This window comes from Gambusia affinis, linkage group LG11 (genome assembly GCF_019740435.1).
Source record: "Gambusia affinis linkage group LG11, SWU_Gaff_1.0, whole genome shotgun sequence".
Taxonomy (NCBI): domain Eukaryota; kingdom Metazoa; phylum Chordata; class Actinopteri; order Cyprinodontiformes; family Poeciliidae; genus Gambusia; species Gambusia affinis.
The window spans coordinates 20864490-20883077 of NC_057878.1; the positions used below are offsets into that span (position 1 = coordinate 20864490).

The window sequence follows — 18588 nt, forward strand, 5'->3', positions numbered from 1 at the left end:
TAGGGAATTCAAATAACTGATTAATTTAACAGATGAGTTGCTCTTTAGATATAAACTACTTTAGAAAAAAAGCCTGTCATGATCCTTCATGTTATATAATATTAATAGCTGACTCAAACGGTAATGCCTCACTACTACCGTAAAAAAAAGATAAAAACAGTTCATGTTCACTTTAGATTTTGAAAGGAAATTAATTCCTCCCGCCCCCGCTTCAATTTTTGTAAGAGTAAAAACATAATTCATGCATTTTCCTTGTTTGTTTGTATTTTGCGTACGTTTACATAGGTGTTCAGTTTTTCCGTGAAGACAAGAGGAAAAGCGAGAGTATCTGTACCTTTAAGATCATCGCTCAGCATCCTCCTCCTCTGTCAGGGACGCGCGCACACGTACAACAGCCCAACATTACAGAGAACAGGCTACAATCACGCGTTGCCCACAGACATTATTATTATATAGAAGAAAAAAAAAAACCCACACATTTCCAATTTGCATTTGTCATCGTTTTTTTCCTATTTGGACATTGATGCATTTGCCTCAGCGGTCGCCGTAGCGGTCCAAGCGATCAATTTCCTTCCCTCCTGCATCCAAAGACTGATCTGCGCTGCAAGATGGCTGAGCTGAATTTGGGGAAGGGGCTGACAGCTGGGAAAGTGGCCAGCAACGTTCAGAAAAAGCTCACCAGAGCCCAGGAAAAGGTAATATGTGCCCCGCCATCTGCCTGTAAAAAAAAAAATAAAAATAAAATAATACATGGGGAATTATGGTGGTTAGGCCTTTTACGCGCCTCGGAGCAGCGCTGCCGCATCCTCCGCTGAGGCGCAGTGTCGCATCACGACATCATAATAAGAGCAAGGATGATGTATTTGTGGTTGTTCTTCTTAAATATACACTGTCCTTAAGTACTCTATCGATGGACACGTGCAAATTGATTATAAAGTGCACCTCATTGTAGGCTCACGCATATTTTAGCTTTATATGCCTAGTATTTAAAAAAAAAAAAAAAAAAAACGATTGTATACAAACAGCTAAACGAGTGGATTTTTCTCATTTAAGCTCCACTCGAGCACAATATGTATCATTTCAGCATTACACACTTACGCTGTCTGCAGGAAGTGACATATAATAGGCCTGTGCTTTCAAGCACTTGCACGTTGCGCAGAATGAATGCGAGGTGGCGCTGTTTGTCATCCAAAACACATGTCTTAATAGCATCAGGGCAGACGTTTTGCTACATTATTTTTGCAGGATAACTGCATATTTTCCCGTTTAATGTATTTGAATGTTTATTTATGTGTCTTCATGTCCTTCACTGTCATGCCTTGCAAAAATAGTAAAACCTTATTAGCATAATCGCATGTTGCCACAAAACAACAAATGCTATGTATTCTGGTATTACTGCTCAACTGTGAATTACAAAAAGTTGTTTTAATGAAAAAAAAACCCTCTGAAAACTGTGACATGCATTTATATTCGGCACCCACAGTCACTCAATTAGCAAACGAAGTCCATTTGTGGCATCAGAGATTTTTTTAGAGAACATTATTGAGCAAATGAATCATTGAACACAGTTACATTTATTAAACAAAAATGGTATGACATAAATGCAAATATACTAAGAATGGTGATCCACAAGGCCGAAATCTCTGGCAAGGAGAACGTTGATCAGAAACTGCCAACTTCTCCATGAAATTTCTGGAGGAGCAGCAGTGATCTATAATTCAGGTAGGAGATTCTGTTGGAAAAAAGTAAACATTATAATGCTCTACATGAATCTACCTTTAATGAAAATCTAGAAAGAAGAAATTCAAATTTTCAAAAGAAGCCAGTAGAATACCCATTTGCAATTTTCCACAAAGTCATGAGCTGACATACTAAGCAGGTAAATACATTTCTTGGATCAAAAAACATTTCGGCCAACAAAACAAAGTGTTATACATGGCAGAAAACTAACTGCACACCACCCACCATCTCCTCCGTGGCATAGTGTGGTTGTATTATGCTGTGGAGATGTCAAATCCCAAACAATTCAAATTTGAAAACATGCACAAAATTTAAAATCATCTCTATTTACAGACACTCTTCATCCAATCTGACTGAGGTTGACCTATTCATCAAAAAGCAATGGGGAAAATGTCCCCTCTCTGGATTTGCAAAGCTTGTATAGACATACTGCAGAGAATTTGCAACTGTAATTACAGAAAACAATGACTATACAATCCATCATAGTCAATTCTTGTGAGCTCACAAGTGCAGCTCTTTTTACGTTTTGAAAATATCTTTCAATCTTTCCACTCTGCAGTTATATGCTGCTTTGTGTTTTCAATCACATAAAATCCAACTAAAATACATCGAGGTTTGTGGTTGTTACATGCCCTCTCAATGTTATGTGTACTGATCCATCTAATATTAGTATTTCCCTGGTTTTGACCACTCATTTCTTCGTTTGACAGGTTCTACAGAAGCTTGGCAAAGCAGATGAGACCAAAGACGCTGCTTTTGAGGAGTGGGTCATCAATTTCAACAAACAATATGTGAGCCTACATGCCATACACTTCAGTAAATGTTCAAGTCACTGAATAAATCAGCGTAATATCAGTTGTAACACACAGTTTAGCTGCATAACTATGGACTTATGTTAAACCTCACCCTCAGACTGAAGGCAGCAAACTCCAGAGGGACCTAAGAGCATACCTTGAGGCAGTTAGAGGTACGGTCACATCCATCAAAGTCAAGCAAGTCTGACCATCATTGGGAGAAAAGAAAAAAATCACTTCAGCTTATTTGCTTTTTGTTCATGTGTTTCAGCTATGCACGAGTCCTCCAAGAATCTACAGGCATGTCTAGGTGACATGTATGAGCCGGACTGGTATGGCAAGAATGAAGTGGATTCTATTCTGGAGGTCAGAAATGATGTTTTATTGTGCTGAAATAAACCACAATGGTCTTTGTGTCTGCATGAGGGGACGTATTTCTTTTCACTTAGAGGTCAGAACTAATATTAGCTGACGAGGTGTGAAAAATCTATCATGCTGGCTACTACAAAGATTCTGTCTAGCAACAGCTGCAAAAACCAGTGTAAAGCAGAGAAATACATTGGACATTCATTTTAGTTGTATTTATTTAGCAGCATAATATTCTATGAATCATTTTTACAACATTTACAATATTGTAATACTAAACATAGTAGTGATAAATACTAACAAAATGTATGCTACAGGTCACTGCAGATATAATTCTATTGACCATTAAGAATTTGTTCTTACTGTGAGAGAAAAAAAAGATCAAACAATGAAACATGTAAAATGTAGCAGCTACACTACAATATATTTTAGAATAATCTGGACTGGCACTGAATTTAAACAGCGGTATAAGAAATACAAAAATGTTTTGGAGGAGTTTTGGGTTTGTGACGCTATTGCATAGTTAAACACTCTACGAGTCAAATTGACCCACAAACATTATTGCTGTACCTCAGAAATGAACATAACAGGAGATTTAAGAGCAGCTCTAAGAGTGTTTAGACACCTTAAGTATGCCTGCACTTCAAGAGGAAAGTATTATTTACATTAGCACAATTCTCTGAATTTGTCATAATCTAATGTTGCAATACATGTTTGGTTTAAAATGATAGAGGAAATAAATAATTTTGTTTTACATAAAAATATTGAAAGGAAATGCAAGAGGGATCAACAACGCCTCTTTGAATACTGACCTATATAAAGAGCGGAGAGGCAGAAGAATTTGTGAAAAAAGAAGTTATTTTTACAATGTAGTTCTTTTTCTTAGCACTTTAAAACCACAAAAAAAAAATCATTGTCAAAAAAAACAAAAAAACAAACACTGACCATGCTGCTCCTCATAACTTGAAAATGTGTAGCACTGATATTAGATTCTAACGGCATGCCTTCTGTTATTGTTAATGACTGTGCATATTAATCCACCATGCAGGACTGTGATGTGCTTTGGACTGATTACCATCAGAAGTTGGTTGATCACGCTCTGATCTCCATGGATACCTACCTGGGTCAGTTCCCTGATATTAAGGTAAGCTGTGAATTCATGACCTCAACCCAGGATTAGTTGCATTAGTTGCCTATCCACTGGCACCCTGGATTGATTTGAATGTAATTCATAAACCCGGAGTACTATAGATAAAGCAGGCTATGCATATTTTACTAAACAGAGATCTAAGTAAAGAGTAAAACTTGTACTGATGAAGGTTCTGTCTCCAGCTCAACACTTACTGTGGTTTCTTGGTTTCTTTCTTTCTTGCAGGGTCGCATTGCAAAGAGAGACAGGAAGCTGGTGGATTACGACAGTGCCAGACATAACTATGCTGCTACACATAAGACTAAGAAAAAAGATGGAGGCATTAAAATTACAAAGGTAAATGTAATTTATTTATGTATTTCAACATAGGCTGTAAATAAAATGAACATAGGCTAATATATGAATATGTTTCCACTTTTTTAGCCTTCTACCTTGTTGGAAAGAGCCACTCCAGGCTGGGCTCAGGGTATCTTGTCTGCACACAACCTTGCTCAGACCAGTCTCTCCAAGAGTCAGGTACTCTGTAGAGTTTATGGACAATGAGATTACTTTATAAATAAATCAGTGTAATAATAACTCAATATTATTGTTTTTTTATTTTTTATTTTTGCTAAACTAAATAAAGCCAAAGTATGCTAAATCACAATGAAAGAGTCCTTATACAAATACTGATATCAGACAGTTGGAATGGTTGGAATTAACTTGATATACTATTAAACATTTAAAAATGCTAGATAAATTCTCCATTGAATAATGAGTACATATTGTTTTTTTTGGATATTTTATTTTAAAAATAACATGAACTATTAGATAGTATGACTGTGTGCATGAGTGGTGGATGGAAAGTTGCAGCCACCAGTTTAACATCCGGTTGGTGCAGCACTTCTTGTTATTGACATTTCCAGGATTATGTAATATGCTGTTAAAACGTATTGTAAACATTTCACCTCATTGTCTGTTGTCTCTGCATGCACTCCTATGTCAACAGATACATAATGAGGAATCAGAGTTGTACTGCAGCTGTATTATTGAGATTTGAAAAACCCTCTTATGAACGTCATGGAAGAAATGTGGTGCAATAGTTTTCATAATCCCTGACATTTTTTTTACACTGTCATGTTACAACCACTACCTAGTTTGAGATGACAGCAGAAAATATATTTAACACATGAAAATAAATTTGAAAAGCTTAGACTGTCCACTTAGCTGCCAGGGATGCAGCATGAGTGAAAAAATGTAATTAAGTTAACACATCTTAGCCAACAATGTGGGTGTTTGCTTGTTTGTTTGTGTATTTCAGGCGGAAGAAGAGTTTGAGAGAGCCCAGAAGGTGTTTGAGGAGATTAATCTTGATTTGCAAGAAGAGTTACCTTCACTCTGGAACAGGTGTGTAATTTTTCTGCATATGAGTGCCTGTTTAGATTGGTTTATTTGCTCACTAAGATACCAACCTAATATTAAAGCTACAGTTACCCACATTGGATTCAACAGTGACATTAATACTTTTTCCTCTCTCTGCTTTCTCCAGTCGTGTTGGTTTTTATGTCAGCACCTTCCAGAGTTTGGCGGGCTTTGAGGAGAAGTTTCACAAGGAAATCAGTCGGGTAAGACCCTTCCATAGACCTCCAGTACAGACAGGGCTGAGGGTGGATACGGGAGTGGATTAGATTACTGACACAGTATATCAGGTGGTAGGTAATGGAAAATGTTGACTACATGAGACAGGAACAGTCTCACGTCAGTTGATCTAGACATGTTAAAGTGTCTGCAGGTTTTATTCTTTTACCTTAGCACGAGATGTGTAAATAGTGTCTAATGAACAATAAAAAAATATGCAAGGAAATTAGTTATACTTGGCGGTACATTGTCAGAAATACAAAAGAGAAGAGAAGAAGCACAACATAGTAATACTGGTGTCACATGAGGCAAAAATGCTTTTTGTCTTGGATGTTGCATTTCACACTTCACTCTCTCATATATTTGCAGTTGGATCAGGATTTGCATGATGTGTTGGAGAAATTGGAGAATAGCGACACAACCAGGTTGGTTTCTCGTACTTTAATAAAACTCCTAAATGCCTTCTGGGAGGGGGGTTGATGAGCAACAATCATGAAAGAGTCTACAAGGATCCAAAGAAAATACACCCTCTATTAACTCTGTGCTTGACCTCAGTGTCAGGAAATATTGGTTCAAGTTGGCCCTACTTCTAGCAAATAAACTGGTGACCTCTAGATGCAACACATTCAAGTATGTAAGACAGATTCTTCTGTGGCCTCATTTATTAACAAAGATAAAACAAAATAAGAAGATTTGTGGAAAGCTAAAAACTCTAGTACACTGCCAGCTTGCATTTTTTAAAAGATTTCAATAAACAAAACCAAACAAGTGTCATTGTAGTGCAAGCAGTTTAGATTATGCCTGAGAGATTTGAAGGAGTTTTTTGTTTTGTTTTGTTTTTTTTGCTTAATTCAGATTTGCAACTCAACTCATTTTGCAAAACATATCAGAGTAATCATTTTCACGATAGTGTAACGGATTTTGTATTCCTGACCCTTGATAGATGAAAAACTCTGGCTTTTTAGTTTTTTTAGACCTTGTTGCTTGTTTGATAAATGTGTGTGAATAACGAGGTTGTTACATGATTAATGTGAAAATCAGTTCCTGAGAATCTCCTGTCATGCGATATGTGTCAACTGACACCTGAATTTTATTTTGGTTTAACATGAAAAAAAAAAAGATAACATTAATAAATACATCTAGCTCTGCGAAGAAAGGAAAATCAAGCAATAACCCCAAGAAAAACCCCTTACCTTAACTTCCCCTTTCAGAAGGACTAGTGACCTTGGCACAGCATCGTCAGGACCAAGCAGGAGGTAACTGGCAACAGTTGTGGTAACAGCGGTGACACAATGTTTGTCTGTCCTTCTATCCTCACCTGTCTGTACAGCTGGTGTATGTCAGTCAGTCTGCAGATGTGGGTAATATCAGGGAAACCAATGCTTGATTGTGGTAATAATTTCACACAATGAGAAAGTTGAGTGCTTGGAGCTGGAGCTCGAAAGGAGCAGAGCAAAACCTGCACATGTTTATTTGATGGCACGACATGCAAGAACAGTCCACAATAATAAATCCACAAGATGTTGCCTCTTTCCCCAAACGGGACTTGAAGGTTATTGAATAATAAAATTAAAAAGAATTGATTCCATGGTGTTGGCAGATCTTCACCTAAAGGTGTGTGTGAGGAACACTCCTCAACAACTGGGACAAACTATTACATGGGAAACGCCTTGCTGAAATATTTTATAACATTATCAGATCTGGTAATTTATCTCAAACGACAAAATATAAGCATCTATCTCTCTATCTGACTTATTACACTACTACAATAAGAGATTTGTTTACTTTCTAGGTTTATTTTTTACCTGGGTTGTTAAAAATTTTGACTGACACCAAGTGGATGGGAGCAGCTGTCAACTTATATAAAGCAAATAATCTCCTCAGCAGTTGCTGTTCAAGTGTTATATTAACAGGATTTTCAAAAATGTATCTTGGCTGGCCTTTTGAAATGACGAATGGACAATGTTGCCTGTTGCAGCAGTGATGTGCAAGTGTATGCTCGGCTCTTTAATTAGCTTGGAGTTTGTGTTCATCAGCGGCAGAATATTTTCCCTACAACAGCAAATGCGTCTCACACTGCTCACATAAAAGGATTTACTGGAGGACCAGGTCTGCTTGCATGGTAGGAGATGGGCAGCAGGAACGGATGCTCACTTTTCTTGCATGACAGCTTTTACAGTGACATGTTCTGCTTGGACTCTTGTAGAGCATGCCTTGTTATCTTCCTCAAGTCGGTTTAACTTTTCAAAGCTGTTCAATAGTTTCTTTCTTGTTGCTGAGCAGCTGTTTGCCACTACAACATACAATACTTTCTTATTGTCTTTTTCTTGTCCTTTATTCTTAGTGATAGAGAGGACTCTAACCACACTCTCAGACCAGGAGGGCCACCTCCAATCCCCAAATCCCCATCCAAGGTGAATTTCTGCAGATGTTTCTTTCTCAGAGTTGAAAGAGTTGGGCCTTAAAGTATTTCTTTCCATGGAATATTGCTGTTTTTAAAGGGCAAATGATGTAAATTTTTTTTCTTTTACAAAGTTTCATTTTCAATTGTGTTCATGCTTTTAGATCATGATAAAAAAAAACTCTTTCTGTGTCAGTGATCAATAAATAAAAAAAGGACACCTCTTGCTGCCTCTTTTTTAAAAGGAAAAAGAGGCAGCAAAAGGTTGCCTAACCCATACAAAGTTGAATGAAAGTAGAAATAGCAAAGTCTCCTGTTGTAATGTGGTTCATGAACTTATGTAATGATTTATTAATTGAAGAGGAAAGAGCGAGGATAAATGTTATTTGAGTTCAGGAGCTTATAGACCTAACAAACCAACACCCTACAGGGGAATTTAAAAGTTCTCTTTTTTCTACTAAATTCTAGTTAAGACCAGCAGTGCCTCCGCCACCTAAGGTAACCCCATCTAAGGAACTAAAAACTGAGAACATCATCAACCTGTTTGATGCTGCAGCAACTCCTGATATCAATGTCACCTCTCCTACAGAGGTAAGTGAGTAGCAGCTCCCAATAAACTGTAAACCAACCTTTTAACTTTCCACTTTTCCAGGACAGAAGCGCTAACCATTAATTCCCAGCCTCCCAAAAACATAATCTATTCTATTCTATTCTATTCTATTCTATTCTATTCTATTCTATTCTATTCTATTCTATTCTATTCTATTCTATTCTATTTCCCTAAATCGTTGAACTTTAAATCCAGTTAGCCAATGAGTGCTCCTGTTCCTGTCATTGTCAGTTTGACAGTCCTGCAGTCAACAACCTGTTGGATATGGACCTGGAATCTTTCAGTGAAGCAGCCAAAGTCTCCACAGTCTCTCAGGTGGACCATTCATGGCATGAACATAGCGATCGTAGAGAAAATCCACCATAAGATGTGCCAGTTTTTACAAGAGATTTCATGTTCTGCTCAGATTCCCCTGCAGTTTATTTTACAGTATTTATGAATGGGCTTATCCACTGTCAAATTGCTGTTCCGATTAAAGATGACAGCCATATAAATATGAAACTTTTGGTGACATATTAAATGCTCTACTTATTAAGCGTTGCTAAATTCAGTGAAATATACTGAATTAACTTGACAGGACTGATAGAATATGAAATTGCTTGTTAAGCTTGGCACAGTTTGAGGTTTTGCCTGCTCTGTTTCTTTCAAAAACAACTAAATCCGAGGTGGATGATGGCATGACGATCTTTATAGACTGGCTTCTAGTGACCACTTCTTTCTGCTTTGGCACTATATCCACGGATCACATTCGGCATGAGCTCCAGACTGTAGCCCTGCTCTGATGTAATTTATTTCTCTTTAGTACTGGACAAATCTAATATGACAGTATCGTAACCAATAGGTACTGGTTATTTATATTTATAGATGATTACTCTAGGGATAAATGTAAGGAATTTTGATTGAGATTTCTATCAGAAAAAATGCAGATCATCTTAATCTTTTGAGGTGTGGAAATTATATGCAGATTAAATAAATATAAAGGAAATGTTTCAGTTGGGATTATTTGTATCAAGCCTCTGTTCAGAAACTTTAGATTTTCCATGACAGATAGTGTAGACTGGTGCCATTTTGGGTGAAACAAAGTTGTTCCACTGCAATGATTTGCAGAGAATAGAACCCAGTAATTGCTTCAGCTTAACAAGAAACTCAATTTGCAAATTAAAGCTTCAGAAAAATAATTATCATCATCATAATAACAACAAAGGAAAACAGAACCAGTCAAAAGGTATACTCTGAATCTCAGGATTATTGCGTGACGTTCCAGAAGGCTTTGTCGCTGATACATTTTGTACAAACCCTTTGTTATGTGTGTAATGATTAATCCTACATGATTTAGAACTCCTTAAATTATTTTCTTCTCTTATTATTAAATCTAGTCCTATGAGCTTGTAGTTTCAGAGCATGGGTCCTGCTGTGGAAGTTTTATATTAAATTCAACAGAAGTTATGAAAAATTATACTTTCATGTTCACGCTTTCTCTCTTTATTTTCCACAGCCGGCTAACTGGGACTCATGGGTAAGTATAGCATAAAATTTTCCAAAACTAAAGAAAATATAGAATGTGCTCAAAATTGTTACTTTAATAAATATAAAGATCTGAAGATGTATGTATGAAGTAGCAATGAGTTAATTAACATTGTGAACCCATTCACAAGTCACACCCATATATTTTCCATTGTGTTTCTTTTGCATAGTTCCTTTTAATATATATATATATATATATATATATATATATATATATATATATATATATATATATATATATATATATATATATATATAAAACCATTTTCTATGTTTTGTTCTCACTTGTTTTTCCCAAATCTGTCTGAGTGTTGTCTTTGTCTGCAGTGGTCAATGTTGTAACAAAACACTGAAGAAATTGTTTCGCAACACAAATTGAACTTGGGAATGTGTTCGAGTCAATTCAGTTTCAAACTGACAGAATACTGACTAGCAGTCAAACGGGTGACTCACTGTGCAGTCTCACATTCCATGTTCAGATTTTACAGCATGAAGATAAAATACGGAACGTAAGAGACTAAAACTCAGACATCTCATGTTTATTTCAATATGAAAAGATGTAGTTATTTATCTGTGTGGTCTGGAAGAATTTGTAACTGAATTCCCTCCTTTCTTTGGTTTTCCTTCATTTCCCTGTGTGTTCACATGTTTTTACAACTAAACATGTAATACTTACATGTGACCTTCATGCTCACATGTGACACACATGGATTGTGTTTTTTGTTTTTTTCTTTTTTATAAAAGCTTAGTGAAGTTGCTCTCTGTTTTCCAAATCTCTTGTCAAGAATTCATAAGCAGCTTCCCCAAGCCTTGAGTGTTGGTAGACCATGTGACCATTAACTAACCCCTGTTTTAAAATTCTGCCACTGTAAAAAGAGATGTGTCTTAAAAATCATTGTGCACTTGTATATCAGAACTAAAGATAGAGCAAGCTTTTTTCAGAAATGTTCTGATTATACAAAGGCATTAAGACCACACCTGCAAACCAAATATTCAACATTTGTCTTGGAGGTGAAACAATACTTTTGTTTTGCATTTCTGCTTGTTATTGCTGCCCTACTTGTTTTTTCTTAACCTTTAGTTAAAACTGAACAATATCTGTAAAGGTTAATACTTTATGTTAAGTTATTGTAACCTAATATGGGTATCTTTATATCTGCTGCAATTAAAAATTGCAAAACGTATTTGTTCCACATTAAAACAATGCAGATACATTTTTAAGTTCTTTGTGCAATTTCTTCTATTATAAATTATTAATAATAATGCTTTTTAAGATTTTAAATATGTAAAGTATTAACCTCATTACTTCCTGTTTAATTTTTTTCAGACTAATCTTGTCTTTTGACAATGAATATTTACAATCATGTTTCCAAAACGTTTTAAATCTGTGTGAAATTAGCAAAGGTCCAAAATCTTCGTCTTTTTATTCTTTTAATTTACAAGAGGAAATTATGAGGAAATGTGGGAACGATTCGGGATGGAGACCAACGTTTCTGTTCCTGATAGAACTAAAATTTCCTTCCCTTAAAAATGTGACACAAAAGAAACTTTGACCTTCAGTTTGGCCTAATTCAAGATTGAACGTCGGAGAATCAGAGCCACGCTAGGGAATAAAAAAAATATAAAATCATGAGATTAGTTTAGTTCAGGGTAGAGTTTTGTTTCTTGGTTTGCTTCCTATTTTGAATGAATTGAGTAGACAAAAAGTTTTTTGTCAGATTTTACATTTAACCAATACATATGCATCACCTTTTCCCTTCTATTATTCAAATAATATGTTTTAACTGTGGGCAAATATTTAACTTTGAGGACAAATTACCCATCTACCACAGTGTGCAACTTTTTGGAAACAGCAATAACCCAACCCTTTTGAGCCCTTTTTATATCAAATCTCGCTCCTACATTCTTCTTTGTACAGTTGCATCTAAAATTATTCAACCTCATTTGATTTATTGGTAAAATATATAAACTTCAAGCTGTTTGCAATAAACAAATTAAGAAAATGTTATCTATATATAGAAATCTTTTAATGGGGTTGAATAATACTGATACTGCAGTCGTCATTGAACAGAGGGTTTAACCCTGGCTTTTGCATAAAATCTACGGAAGCCCTAAGCGGACATGGGTAAAACATATGTTGGTTTCTTGTATTTGATATTAAATTTCACTAACTTACCTCGTCTTCTTTGAGTTTTTAGATGACATTATGTGGCCATTTTATATTTATAATATCTGGTGTGCATGAAGATTAACAGTTTATTTTATTTATTTTTTTTTTTAACCATTATTACTTTTACCCACGTCCCCTGAGGGGATCTGTAAATATCCTTGCAATTTTATTTGACTAATTAAGCTGTTCTTTTTCCTGCAAACCCGTGGACAATGTCAATAATTATCCTGACCTTACTTTAATATTTAATGTTTATCTGATATTTAACAGCCTTCATTGTGTATAGAAAAAAAAAAGTTATTTTCTTCTGACCACTTGAAACCTGACCCTTACCCTTCAGTCGGAGGGTGCTGACGCACAGGAAGAAGAAACTCAGAAGCACTATGACCCTGTTGCTGCTGCTACAGAGGCCTGGGGTGATGATGGTACACAACCCATCCGCTATGATCCCATAGCAGCAGCCTCAGAGGGCTGGGGGGATGACGGGACCCAACCTGTTCGCTATGACCCTGTGGCTGCATCGCAGGAGGGATGGGAAGACGATGGGAGCCAGGCTGCTCACTACGATACAGTACAAGAAGCCCAGGAGGGATTGGGTGTCGATGTAGAGCAGCCTGTCAAAGAGGAGCCAGCTGCAGCTGAAACACCTGCTGATGAGGCTCCGTCTGATGTGGTAGAGGAGGACAACACTCCAGCTGCTCCCGAGCTGGATGAAAAAGAGGGTCAGGTAACTGAGGACATAAAAATGGAGAGATGCATCTGGACGAAAACAGTGGATGCATCAACCATTAACAAGAAGAATTGAGCATGCAGAAACTAAGTAAATGTATTATGTAAATACATGTTGACATGGAATAATTTAGGATGCATTTGGACCAGGGGTGTAGATGCATCAACCGAGGTTTAAGAGGTCAGGCTGAAATAGAAAAAAAGAGACATAATTTTTCAAGTGAACAGTTGATTTATTTTTTTGATAAACAGTGTTGGTATGCAGTAGCATTTTAAAATGAATCATGCAATTATTTTATCTGGTGGATTTCAATTTATAGACTTTTTTGCTTGTGTTTTTGTCTGTTCTTGTTTCGTTTACGTCTTCACCCGTTCATTATCTCCTCGTCTTTCATGGCCTACTCTTTCTCTCCATTTGAAACCCACTAATGCTTCTTGCTTTTCTGGTTTCAGGGAGATTCTTCAGCATCAGCTGCTGAACCTGAACCAGAAGAAGCAGCAACAGAGGAGGTGTGTGAAGAGGGATGAATCTGAGTATAGAGTAGAAATGTTGCTGTTAGATTTCTAGAAAATGTAATGTCTAATTTTTTAGCTACATTTGACAGGGACAGACCCACATTAACATAGACAAACTGAATAAAACAGCAGTCCAATGATTGCATCATGGTGCTTAAAGTGTGAGCTCATTTTCAGAACTTGTCTCCAGGTGGGTTTTTTTATAAACAGTATATGTAGAAACTATTAGGAAGTAAAATTGTAGTGATAACTTAAAATAAGAAAAACAAAATATATTGACAACATATGGAAATGCATACAACAAGTAAAGAAAGTAACATGACAGTAAAAAAATGAACTTTTACTCTAGATTCACTTCTGTTTTTGACATAGCCACAGTTTTTATTTTTATTTTTACATTTTGAAGTTAGTTGGAGACTTTAAGCTTACTGGGAGTGAGTTCCAAATTGAGTCTGATCTCTTGTGTGATGTATACCTGAAGCAACTTTACACATCTCGAGAGAGAAGTCTTTGCCATTTCTTTAACAGTTTTGGACAAGTTGAACTAGAAATCAGACTGGGTTGACAACAAATCCACTTTTCAGATTTTCTAAGCTGTTTGTCATTCTCTTTTATTGATCATATCATGTCATGGTATGCATTACTTTGCATTGGTCATTTTGATAAAAAATCCCAACAAAATAAATTAGGTTTGTGGTTTTAACTTGAAAAACTGTAAAACAAATGAGTAAATAATAAAAAGTGTTTGAGGGATGCAGATATCTTTCCACTGTGCACACAATTTCTCCGTCCTATGTAAAAATAAGATCAAAAGACATATTCTGAAAAAAGTGGCTAATTTTATTTGCCTTGTCAGTAATTCTTGCCTCTCTTTGTGTCACAGCTGCAGACTCCGACCACAGCAGCAGAATCAACACAAGATTCATCAGAGACTACAGACATGCCTCCTGGCTTCTTGTTCAAGGTAACACACAACAAGTAAAATACAATGACTGTATAGCTATAAGGATATAATAAACAGATGCATTTAAAAAGCTCATAAATATCAACCTTTGTGATAAAAAAAGGTCCAGGTGATGCATGATTATGCTGCCAATGACACAGATGAACTGGAGATGAAGGCTGGTGATGTGGTGTTAGTAGTCACCTTCGACAATTCAGATGAACAGGTACGTGGCCTCATTATCTCTAAATTAGCAAAGGAATCCCAGCACTTAATGCTGCCACTAAATCATTAAAACCTTATACTAACACCACTAAAAATAACTGTTGTCAGAATACTTATAGGAAAAATACAAATTCATTGTCACTGTTTTTGTTTAAGGTTGAAGATAGATGATTTTTCCAAACTGGAAAAATAGCTCAAATAAAGAGCTATTGGCACCGCATATGTATTAACATTCCACAAGCACAAAAGCAGCTGTGTCATTTATTTGTCCTGTTTCTTCCTGTAGGATGACGGCTGGCTGATGGGACTGAAGCAGGACGATTGGCAGCAGAACAAAGAAAATGCCACTAAAGGAGTATTTCCTGAAAACTTCACACAAAGGCTGTGAAAGAAGGGGCACATTCCTTTGTTGATACTCTGTTCCTCTTGCCTATTTATGTCCTTCTCCTCTTTTCCCCCTCAATACTGTATCCTAACAAGGACTTTGGCCATATAAACAGAGCTGTGATAGCCCTGGATGAAGTCATGCATTTCTAAGATCTGCTACACTGTGGATCTTTTTATTTGTTTCATTTTTGTTTTTTCATGATGTAGCCATTTCATGGGGCTGTTTGCCATCACACTATTCAGTATTTGAGGAGTCCTGCTCATTCAGGATCAGGTGTACTGATAGTAACCTATTCAGTGGCTACAACTGAAATCAATTTCCGATGACTCAGTCTTTGTCATGTCGCATCAACTGAAATTTAAGATTTGTTATTTTTGTGGCAGATTGAGAACCTTGTTAAATATGTAAGATGTTGCCAGATGTACTAGAAAACCTGAAAAAAAAAACATATTGTTGTAAAAAGTAAGTACATCCTCTTTCAACTATAAGGTTTACTTGAGAAGGACAGTGCAACATGTCCCGTTTTAGTTTAATAGGCATGAACCAGTTATCAGTGACAAGGTGTATAGAGGTTTTAAAAAAGTGGAATTTAACAAACACAAAAATGTTTAGTTAAATTTATTTTGCTAAGATGCAGGGGAAAGTATGAAATGCTGTGCTGACTGTCCCCCATGTGGTACAACACACTGCCAGACAGCTGGCTGAAAGAAGGCTGTTTATAGGTATTTTCAGGTATGAAAAATACAAACAGCGTAGCGTACTCTTAACAAAAAACTTTTCCGCAACTAAGCTTGCAAGGTTAGATCGACATAATTTTCCTATGCAGTAAGATTACAAAGCCTCTCCTGAATTTTGAGGCTGTTTCTTGTATCTAAAATTTCATTATCAATATGTAAATGTACAGTACCATTATTATAACTATAATAAATCAATGTATTTTATTGATTTAACAGGAATACAAATGTGTTTCTGTTCTAGTCTGAACAAAGCCAATTAGTTCATGTTAAATATTTTTATTTGAATTATTTTTAGGCAAGTATGGTGAAACCGTGGTAGTTCCAATTCATACTTGTTCAATTCCCTAAGACCTGGAAATAACCTCATTATTTTTTTATTTTTTGGGGGGGTAAGTTCTGGTATATAAATGTGTTGAAGTGAAAGAGGGTGTACTTTCATTTTACATGTGAATATAATATATAACAAGACCTAAATTTTGTTTTACACCAATAAAAAGGGGCAAAAGTGCTAATCTCTAGCTGACCAAATGGGGAAAAATCTTCACTTATTAGTCTAGTCACAAAATAATAAAATAAGTACCATTCCAGAAAATGTTATTTTATTTCATCAAAACCAAAATAAATAAATAAATACAAAAATAGAAAGAAAAACTTTTAATAATACTCCCGTCTGATCAGTCAAGATGCTTATCTCATTGCTGGTGGAGTTAATTTGAGCAATGATTAAACTCCTCACACATTGCCTTCAGGACATGTCCAGCAATTCCTATATTCTTACTTTCATTGTTTACTTGTGGAAAAGGGGCCCTTGGTTGTTGTTGTGTTAGTATCGAGTCTCTGGTGGCATAAGTACGATCCTGTTGTGAAAAAAAAATTCAGATAATGACAAATGTAGAAAGCAGCAAATTCAGACAGACAATGGGACTCCAACATCAACAAACCCCAGAAGCTTAAAAATAGAAATCTCTATAATATATTTTGAAATAGTTTGAAGTTGTGTGATATGATCTTGTTTTCACATGATTCCAGATATGCATTGCTCAGGCTAGCCATAAAGCTAGCCAGCATCACAGAGAAGCTGCTGCTGGTAGTATAATAGATGACACACTAATTATAGTCCAATATATAACAACTGAGCCAGCCGAACTCATACAAAAAATGTGCCGAAAACAGTTTCCTCTGTTTGCATAGAGACTTCTAAACTCCAATGCAGATGTTTAAGATTATGCACCAGAGCAACTTCTTTTATTTTTATACGCTGCCGAGCAATGATTACATAGTCTAGTGTAACTATGTTGACGTAATTGCCAACTGAGGATGATCTGGAGTATTTTGTACTTAACTGGGGTTCACTGCTCTCTGTGTAAGATTCATAGATATGTAGTACTAAGCCAGTCGTTCATTCAGTCTCTAACTTAAAAAGTCTCAAATCTCATTAGGTTATTAGTGTGTAATAGGCACGAGAGAGAATGTGAGTGAGTATGTGCGGTGTTTGAGGAATGCAAATGTTTATCTGTAGGAAAATATTATTAACAATACCACCACCACCAGTTACAGAGGAATACAGTCAACCGCATCAATAGGAAGGTTTTAAGATGTTACAGAGGGAAACATATGGGTCTTTTTCCACTGGCTGATATTATGGTTCCAGGTATTATAGTGCATTTGTTGTGTATCAGTGTAATTTTTTCCAAGCTGTGATGACAGATACATATTCTAAGAAAACATTCATATCTGTATGTGAGTAACTGTGAGCATGCTGACTTTCCACGTGTTGTTGTGTGAACACCCTTAATTTAAGGCGGTGATACTTGGGTCACTTTTGAGGCAGTTGCAACAAGCTATTTTTTTCTTTCTATATTTTTTATTACTTTTTATGGCTACTCTTGGTAAGAGAGATGGTGCGGGCATTACATGGTTTTCTTTTTCAACATTTCCCATAAATTTATCCTGTTTTGTTTTTTTTTGTTTTTTTTTCTTTCCATCTGCCGTGCCTCAAAATGTTTCTAGGTATCGTGGTCCAAAGCAGAGTTAATTATGAGGGAGGTAGGACTCATAGAGATAAAGTTAATACAACCAGACTCAGGTGCACAGATTTTTTTTAAATGCTTTTCAGTATTTAGCCACTGTGGATGTGATTTCTTTTTTTTCAATGTGTATTTGAAAAAAAAAATCTCTAATATGAGAATAACCACCTTCATATTTGGGTAAATCACACAGTAAATCACATGCTTTGTTCTCAAATTTTGTGTATGAATTGGAGTGTTTTACCTGGGTCTGGTTCTGTCTCCAGCTTTATGGATCAGTCTCTAATGGTGGTATCTGGGATATGACAAAAATATTTTTTTTTTCCCTGTACCTAAATGACCAGTAATAATAAAGATTACTTAGAATCTGCTTTACTGTTTTTATCTTCCTTTGTAGTAAGTGTAATCATGTTTAGGAGGAAAACAAACATATGATTTATCTCATAGTTATATTTATTATTGGTCATCTTTTAAGCAAACTAGCTCTCTGGTCTATTGTGTCTTGCAAAAGTATACCCTTCTGTAAACTTCTCAGCAACTTTATTTGTGACCTGTCAGCCTTCATGAAGCTAAGGTGAACTATGAAAACAAATTAATGCATAAAACTTTACTTAGAGGTATTAGGGTAAAAAATGCATGCAACAGTTTTAA

General features: G+C 35.9%; 1 protein-coding gene across 6 annotated transcripts; it reads left to right on the forward strand.

The window, feature by feature from the left end:
* The first annotated feature begins 382 nt into the window (after positions 1–382).
* On the forward strand, positions 383–16541 carry LOC122839689 (myc box-dependent-interacting protein 1). Of its 6 annotated transcripts, XM_044131518.1 has the most exons (20): positions 383–695; positions 2451–2531; positions 2653–2707; positions 2806–2900; positions 3949–4044; positions 4276–4386; positions 4474–4566; positions 5351–5436; positions 5579–5654; positions 6037–6092; positions 6879–6923; positions 8012–8081; positions 8537–8659; positions 8910–8993; positions 10174–10194; positions 12713–13099; positions 13555–13611; positions 14501–14581; positions 14685–14786; positions 15072–16541. In XM_044131518.1, the coding sequence occupies exons 1-20, from the start codon at positions 609–611 to the stop codon at positions 15171–15173; spliced, it is 1908 nt and encodes a 635-aa protein (XP_043987453.1). In that variant the 5' UTR covers positions 383–608; the 3' UTR covers positions 15174–16541. The 6 variants fall into 6 exon arrangements, with proteins under 6 accessions (XP_043987453.1, XP_043987456.1, XP_043987455.1 ...); XM_044131521.1 differs by lacking the exon at positions 12713–13099; XM_044131520.1 differs by lacking the exon at positions 8910–8993.
* The last annotated feature ends 2047 nt before the right edge of the window (positions 16542–18588 follow it).

Excerpts from the sequence above, each read along its gene's own strand:
- LOC122839689 (XM_044131518.1), top strand. The coding sequence starts at position 609 with ATGGCTGAGCTGAATTTGGGGAAGGGGCTGACAGCTGGGAAAGTGGCC. Across the intron at positions 4,567-5,350 it reads CCAGTCTCTCCAAGAGTCAG|GCGGAAGAAGAGTTTGAGAG; the intron begins GTACTCTGTAGA and ends TGTGTATTTCAG. Across the intron at positions 14,582-14,684 it reads CTCCTGGCTTCTTGTTCAAG|GTCCAGGTGATGCATGATTA; the intron begins GTAACACACAAC and ends TGATAAAAAAAG.